The sequence below is a fragment of the Suricata suricatta genome, chromosome 13 (genome assembly GCF_006229205.1).
Source record: "Suricata suricatta isolate VVHF042 chromosome 13, meerkat_22Aug2017_6uvM2_HiC, whole genome shotgun sequence".
NCBI classification, from domain to species: Eukaryota; Metazoa; Chordata; class Mammalia; order Carnivora; family Herpestidae; genus Suricata; species Suricata suricatta.
This window is the reverse complement of record NC_043712.1, coordinates 35,339,025-35,347,838: the sequence shown is the minus strand read 5'-3', so window position 1 is coordinate 35,347,838 and position 8,814 is coordinate 35,339,025. Positions and strand designations below refer to the sequence as shown.

Here is an 8,814-nt window from a genome sequence, read left to right as displayed (position 1 = left end):
TGCACTATGGATAGGACCAATCAGACCTCCCCTGCTGTCATGTTCATTCTCCTGGGACTCTCAGCCCATCCAAGGCTGGAGAAAACGTTTTTTGTGCTCATCCTGTCGATGTACCTGGTGATCCTGCTGGGCAATGGGGTCCTCATCCTGGTGACCATCCTTGACTTCCGCCTGCACACGCCAATGTACTTCTTCCTGGGGAACCTCTCTTTCCTGGACATCTGCTACACAACCTCCTCTGTCCCCCTCATTCTCGACAGCTTCCTGACCCCCAAGAAAACCATCTTTTTCAGCCTGTTTTGGGCAAATGTTCCTCTCTTTTGCCATGGGAGCCACAGAGTGTGTGCTTCTGGGCATGATGGCATTTGATCGCTATGTGGCCATCTGTAACCCCCTGAGGTACCCTGTGGTCATGAGCAAGGCTACATACATACCTTTGGCTGCTGGCTCCTGGGCAGCTGGTATCATCAACTCTGTAGTTCAAACATCCCAGGCTATGAGGCTGCCCTTCTGTGGGGACAAGGTCATCAATCACTTCACTTGTGAGATCCTGGCTGTCCTGAAGTTGGCCTGTGCTGACATTTCTATGAATGTGATCAGCATGGTTGTGGCTAATGTGATATTTTTGGGGGTCCCAGTTCTGTTCATCTTTGTCTCCTATATCTTCATCATTGCTACCATCCTGAGGATCCCCTCAGCTGAGGGGAAGAAAAAGGCCTTCTCCACCTGCTCTGCCCACCTCACAGTCGTGGTCATCTTCTATGGAACCATCCTCTTCATGTGTGGGAAGCCCAAATCCAAGGACCCCCGGGGGGCAGACAAAGAGGACCTTTCAGATAAGCTCACCTCCCTCTTCTATGGGGTGGTGACCCCCATGCTCAACCCCATCATCTACAGCCTCAGGAACAAGGATGTGAAGGCTGCTGTGAAAAACCTGGTACATCAATAACACCTAATCGAGTGACTATCAAAGATTTCCAGACTGCCAGAATGCAAGACCTCCAAACTCCTCCTTGTACTCATGGGAAAAGAGTAGCCCGGAGGAGAGCAGGGCATTTTGTAAGGTCCGTGTTGTAGACATTGTGACTAAGGCTAAAAAGTAAACTGGTTCTCTATCTACTCACCCACCCATTGTTCCATAGTCAATGGGAAGCTTCTATCTATGAACCCAGAAGAAAAGAGCCTTCACAGTTCTAGAAATGTTGGCTAGTTGTTGGCCTTGTTCACAAGCACGGTGACATCATATCAGAGCTGTTTTATGCTGGTGAAATCTTAGATTCTCTGCCCTAGAAGCTGGTGCATATCTGTGAAGCCTCACTGCTGTATGCAACATTAAGAGACAGACACGGAATCTGGTTTTAATAGAGCTGGGCTCTTGGAATGTGCTGTGAGGCCCTATGTAGAACTGCTAATCACTGCACATGCTTTGGTATTCTCTGAGAAGCCTGTGTTCAGTAAGAATAACATGAAAAATAAAATCTATACCATTGGCCGATAGCACCTTTGACAAGAATTCACCTTAAGTCTTGGCACCAGAAAAAGAGGGCTCTCTTTTGGAACACTCTGAGGAAGCATAGAGAGATGTCTGCACTCTCCTCCCCATACCCCAGGTCTAATCGCACACTGGTACAGGACTGCATGTCTGGGAGGCAGCAGCTCTCAATCACTTGTTCCCCACACAAACTACATGACTCACAGTATCAAACACTCCCATGAGAGTGCCCAGACAATAAGGAGGTCCAAAAAATGTTTGGGGAAAAGTGAAGGGTTATAATTATCCTCAATTGGATGGCTCTCGTCAGCCATTAATAAGAGTTGCTCTGCATTGGTTATGGCACAGAAATGATGGGCTGTGGAGCTACAGGTTGGGACTCTTTGGGTTGCAGCCATAACAACACGGAAGTGGGAGGTCATATTAGGTGGAGATCTTCCATTGAACAAAAGAGAGAATTCTACTCAACCTGGTTTAAGTCTAATGTGGATTGATCCAAAAGTAGGGCCAACCTCAGACAAAGTTAATCAGGCTCTAGCTCCTCTGCTCTGAGATTCTCTTGACTCTTCACTCTTCTGTGTGTCAGCTTTGTTCTCAAGCTGACTCTTCTCAGGGCCACAAGATGGCTGCCATAGTCCTGGATCTGCATTTTCCACATTGACTTAGGGGATAGAAACCACTGGTTCCTACAGCCAGAGAATAAGTGTCCTGAGGTTTGCTCTGACTCCACTGATGGATGCAAACTGCAACCAATCACAGTGGCAGGTGAGATAAGATTATGCAGATTGACTTGGACCAGCAGCTCCTGCTCTGAAACAGGTGGGGTCAGTCTAATCTAAGTCTATGGCTGCCACACAAAGGAAAATCTGGAGTTGTTAAGAGAGTGGTAGAGAGGCAATGGATCCTAGAGGGACAGCTGACAAATAAATGTCCACCATTTTCTGGGCCCTAGATGATGCTTCCTGATTCTCAGAAATCCCTAGGAGGGTAGAATGCCTCTTATTGAATATTGAAGCAGAATATTCCCAGCCTGGTCAAGTGGAGGCTCAATGTCAGACTAAATCTGATTAAAGAAAATAAATACAAGAATATTCCTTGTACATCTGAGTTTTTGTCCCAGAGTCACACCTGTCCCCGGTATGTTATGTCATGTCTCAACTCTGCAGCTAAGAAGTCCTCCTGATGGTCCGCCCTTTGAGGCTAATCTTACTCCTCGGCTTTGTAACCTTATGATTTGTCTACTTTTAGTTTTCCTTTGCCCCATTTTTTTCACCTATCTATTTTTAACTTTTTGGTCTTGGATGTTGTTTTGGGCTATCTCAATTCTTTGTGGGAGGATGCCCAGCATATATTGAAAGACCAACAAACAAACAAAACAAAAACAAAACAAGTAAGCAAGCAAACAAACAAAAGCCAAATGAACTCATGACAAAACACCACAGTGGAAGGGACAGTGGTCTGACTGTTGGAGAAGCAGCCCCTCCCCGCTTTTTTCTCAGCAGGCCTTGCTGTCTCTCTCCTGTACGTTAGTTTGGGACTGGATGACCTTGAGGTCCTTCCAAGGCTCACCTTCCAAGGTGGTGATTCTAACCCAAGCCACGAGCATGAGACTAGGGATAGTGGAATGAGACTTTGTAAAAGTCACCTTCCAGTGTCATAGCCCCTAAGGGACACTTGCCCTGTGCTGTTTCCTCAACTTCCAGTCCCCTGTGTTTATTATATGTGGCACACAACACAAACAGGAGATGGTGATTGTCAGTGTTCCTACTTCTGTACTTAGGTTTCCCTGAACATAAGCCCCTGTGAGCAGATCTCAAGTCCTTTATCAGGGACACTTGCAAAGATTTGTCTGTGCTATTTGCAATTGCACTTGAAAGAGACCGCTCATTCCCAGATTCCAGGTGGTGGCAGACGTTCCTTTAGTGTCGGATTTGCATACAAAATACCAAAACTGCCTGCAGAGATTAGTATTTCTTGTGGGCTTTCTCGAAGGAGGGAGAAAAGAGAATAGCAATCTCTATTGAACTTTCTTTGGGGTTGGGCATGGTGAGAGGGGATCAGCTGGAACCTCTCTCCTTGGAAATCTGTAAAATGAGGATCCTACTCTCATTGAACGGACCACAATCCAACCCCCCTCACCACCAGAGGTGAGCAGGGATGCCAGCAAGGGAGGGAAGTGGTGGTACCCCATGACCGGATAGGCAAGGGGCTTCAGGGAGAGTCGGGGGCTCTGTGTTGGTGTCTCTGTGTATCTCTCATTCTGCATGCTGTCTGCCTCTGCATTTTCCTTTGTTTCCTGATCTCTACTTCATCTGACTCACTGCGTTAACAATGTGGTTAGAGCAAGCCTTACTAGCAGTTAATAAAAGGGATGGAACTGAGTTTTATTATAACCCTTTGCTCCCCTACCCCATCTAAAAATTTTCCTTATAGTCTGGGCACACAATGTTCTGGCTCTGTCAGCCCCAACTCTATTAAACCTTCTGCTCGTGAACTCTAGGTGATTTTCCGAATCAACCCAAATAAATTCTTAGGGGGGAAAATGAGAAAAAATTTACTGGAGCCTATGCAAGTGAATCTTTGTTCTTAAAACTAAAAGAGCAAAACTAAACAGATGGAGATGAAAGTTCACTGAAGAGTCAGTGGCTCACAGCTGATACTGGCTGTAGACTCAGGAACCATTAAGATTCCCCAGGGACCCTCTGAGGCCCAGGGCTGGTTCTGTTTGCTCCCAATTAAGGCGGATGCTTTGTTCCCCTGGGGCTCAAGTCCAGGAACCTGAGTATTGTGGAAAGTCCATTAGTATTCCAAATTGAATCATTACAACAGCTGCTGCTAGCGCTCCCAAGGAAAATAAGAGAGCAGTTCAAAGAGCAACTGGGTGGGAAGGATTGGAGAGATGGACACGGAGGCCGCTCAGGTCAGCACACCCTGGGGCTGAGTCACCGTGCCCTGTCCCTCCAGAGGTGCCAGGAGCCCAGGCCAGGGAGCCAGAGACCTGCCTTCTAATTCTGCTTCCATGTGCTACTGTTGAGTTTCTTTCTCTCTCTGGGCCTCAGTTTCTTTGCCTGTAAAATGAAATGGTATCTTCCCATCCTTCTCACTAGACGATGCATGAGAAAACACCTAGGGAGGGCCCAGAAGGGAGGAATTCGTGGCTCACACTCCACAACTGTCACTCACTGATTAGGGGTCCCCTCTGGGTGCTCCCCCTCCACAGTGCATGAGCTAGGCTTCCCAATTCCCAAGGCCACTCGGGCAGTTTGGAGACTTGGGTGGCTGATTTGTGGCCCTGGCTACCTGTGCCTGCTGCAAACCCGCCACCTGGTCGACATTTCTGTGAGTCTCGGAGACCAGTGCTCTGGAACCTTAATGTGCTCAAGAGTCACCTGGGGCTGTTGTGAAAATGCAGATTTGGAGTCAGTGAGATGGGTGGGACCTGAGACTCTACATCTCTAACATGTTCTTGGGTACCTATGCTGCTGCTCTGCGGGCTACACTTTGAGTAACAGGCCCTCAAAGACGTGGGACCCAGACCAAGGGACTGAAGGAATGAATAGGCAGGTCTCCTGACATGCACCAAGTCCTTGGGCATCGGCCACCCAGTCTGGTCTCTCCAGTGTCAAGGGCAGTAGTTTTCCCCGTGACCTCACTTCTCTTATGGATCTAAGAATTGTTGATTTATCAGTTTGTTCAGCTTTTTACTTGTCAACAACTTCTTACATGTTAGACCAGAAACTAACCATTCCCATTTCAATAGCTCCAAAGTGCAGTCAAGTGCAAACAGATATGCAGTGTGGTCAGGGGCAGAATAAGAGGCATAAATACGGCAGAGGAAGAAATACATATCAAATTTTGCAGAAGACACAGTTATTATATTTCTAAAAATTAACCAGAAAGCTATTAGCAGTAGTATGAGTTCAGAAAAGGTAAGGAGATAGAAATACCTTCTCAAAAATCAGTTGTATTCCTGCATACCATCACTATGCGAAAGGAAAAAAGGCAGGAATAATGTGGCATTTACAATACTAATGAGTCTCAAATGATTGGAAACAAACATAATTCTAGACATGACAGAGTTAAGAAAAAAAAATTATGAGTGTTTTGGGAGTATAGAGGGCGGCGGGGTGATTGACCAGGGATAACTCTAGGGAGAAGCAAGAGAGAAGAAATACATTACAAATGATCTTAATTTCGAGGGTGGACGCTCTCAAATTTTATCAACAGAAGACCCTCCTTAATATGTATACCCTGGGCTCTACCTCCAAATATTTCAATTTCTCTATGTGGGGGTAAGGCCAGTGGGAAAGCTGAGCTCAGAAACATAGTGTTTTATCTAGTGTTTTTAAATCCCTCAAAGACTCCACTGAGCTACATAAATTGTTAGTGAAGAACAACTGAATAATACAAAGATCTTCTGAAGGAGACAGTGTTAGATTCTTTCTACCAGATTTGAACTTCTTACAAAGTAACAATTATATATACCGTTGTGCTTTTTTAAAGTTTATTTATTTATTGTGAGAGAGAGAGCATGCATGTGTACCAATGCACACATGTGAGATTGAGTAGGGGGAGTAGCAGAGAGAGAGGGAGAGAGAGAATCCCAAGCAGGCTCTATGGGGCTCCATCCCACTACCCTGGAATCATAACTTGAGCCAATATCAAGAGTTAGATGCCTAACTGATTGAGTCACTCAGGCACCCCTCTGTATACTGTTGCTTCTTAAACTTTTTAAAAACTAGTGGTATCTGCGACACCAGAAAATTCCATATATTTCAGATCAGAATTCACAGCATGAGGAAAAAAATCACGTTTTAATAGTGGGCAGCAGCAACATTCAACGGAATGAAGTTGCCTCCGATCCACACATCACACCACACGTTGCTATAAACTTCTGATGGATCGGAATTAAACATCAAATACCAATGTGATTACAAAAATCTAAAAAAGAACAGAATGGCATATTTATTCCAGCTGTAGAAAGGACTGCAATTCATTATTTTGGAAGAGAGAAGTTATCACAATTAAAATAGACAAGTTCAAACATACATTGTGCAAAACTCCTGAATAATATAGTCTGATCTCGCAAGTATCAAACTACAACCAAATGGAAGTTTGTCAGACTCTACAAGTATTTCTTTTATATATATATATATATATTCCAAATAACTTTTAATGGATAGACAATGGACACAAACTTGAGATGTTTTTATTTTTTTACACGCTGGGACCCCCTCCCCCCTATCATGTTAGCATGTGTGCCATTGAGTTGACTTCCTTTTGTATAGAACTCAGAATAAATCTTTTCCTGCCATCTCTGTGCATTTATTGTATCTTCTTTAAATGTGTCCTTGATTAGAAAAAGCATAGTTCTTCACTGATCTTTTTTTTAATCTGGGCTGATGCACATCTGCTCATGTTATGTATAATTGTACCAGGGAGCACACATAAGCACTGTTCTCGGTTAAGTGCGGGGCAAGGCTCAGAGTCATCTGCTCCGTGCATGTCCTCATCATGGTGTCCTAGCTGAATGCACAATAACAAATGAACACGTAACTGGTTACACAGTAATAATGTCACATTATAAATAATATTGGGATGAACCATAAGTTTGGGGTGCTACTTTTCTGACTACATTTCTTTTTATTTTTAATATAATTTACTGTCAAGTTAGCTAATACATATTTTGTGTGCTCTTGGCTTCAGGAGTAGATTCCCATGATTCATCACTTACATACAACACCCAGTGCTCATCCCAACAAGTACCTCCTCAATGCCCATCACCCATTTTCTCCTCTCCCCCACCCCCCATCAACCCTCAGTTTGTTCTCTGTATTTAAGAGTCGCTTATAGTTTGCCTCCCTCTCTGTTTGAAACTATTTTTTACCCTTCCTTTCCCCCACATCTGACTACATTTCTGAAAAGGAATTGAACAGATACCCAACCTTACTGGTGAACCACTATTTTTTTCTGAATTTTAATGTCAAACTAGCATTTTTTAAATGAATAAACTTTGTGTTTTAGAGCAGTTTCAGGCTAACAGCAAAACTGAACAGAAAGTACAGAGCTCCCATATCCCCCATCACCCCCCACACCACCTCCCTCATTAGCAACATCTCCCACCAGAGTGATTATCTTTGTTAAAACTGATGAACCTACACGGACACAACCCAGAGTTATAATTTACATTAGGATTCATTCTTGATGTTGTACAGTCTGTGGACTTGGACAAATGTATAATGATGTGTTCAGCACTACAGTTTTGTGCAAGCTAGCTTCACTTACCTAAAAATCCTCTGTGCTCTGCCTCTTCATCTCTCCCTCCCCACTAACCCCTAGAAATTCTTAATTTTTTAATGTTTATTTATCTTTGAAAGAGAGATCAGGGAAGGGGCAGAGAGAGAGGGCGGTGGGGACAGTGGATCCAAAACAGGCACTGTGCTGACAGCAGAGAGCCCAACGTGGGACGAGATCATGTGAGATCATGTCTTGAGCCAAAGTTGGAGGCTTAACAGATTGAGCCACCCAGGTGTCCCTCCCGAATCCTTTTACTGGCTTCATAACTTTGGCTTTTCCAGAATGTCATGTAATTGGAACCACACGGTATATAACCTTTTCAGATTGGCTTCTTTCACTTAATAATATGCTTGAAATTTTTCTTCCATGTCTTTTTATAGCTTGATACCTCATTTCTTTGGAGTGCTGAATGATACTCCACAGCTTGGATGCACCTCAGTTTATTTACCCACTTACCTGCTGAAGCACATCTTGGCCGCTTCCAAGTGTCTGGTAGTTGTGAATAAAGTCGCTCTAAACACCCAAGTGCAGATTTTGGTGTGCACATACATCTTCATGAATTAATATTGAAACAAAAAATTTTTCAAGGAACCAACTTAATGTAAATAAAGAGTACTTTGAGATTGCAAATTGAGCTATTTCAAAAACCATGATCCTTTGCAAACTATTCATGTGCATGAATGAGATTTTTCTCTACAGCAGACAACTGAAACAAAACATAAATTGGAGGCTGAAACTGGTGCAAAGGCAATTATCATCCATAATTCCAGATTTCAAGTTTTTGTGTTCATCATAATCTCATTATCTTTGAATTCTTGTACATTATCTTTGAACAAAGTAATTGTTACAAATTTAAATTTATAAAAGAAACGTAACAATAAAACAATACTTTCCCCCCTATTTTACATAGCAGGACTCCATAAGATTTTGTTGGAAAAAAAGAGTCCAGTGCTGGAGCGGCTGGGTGGCTCAGTCAGTGAAGTGTCTGACTTCGGCTTAGGTCATGATCTTGTGATTCATGAGTT

General features: G+C 43.7%; 1 protein-coding gene across 1 annotated transcript; it reads left to right on the top strand.

The window, feature by feature from the left end:
- LOC115276406 (olfactory receptor 13C7-like) lies at positions 1–949 on the top strand. The gene is given in 2 exon segments (XM_029920416.1): positions 1–281; positions 283–949. Coding segments are annotated over 2 exon segments (942 nt in total). The 5' UTR covers positions 1–6.
- Positions 950–8,814: the final 7,865 nt, after the last annotated feature.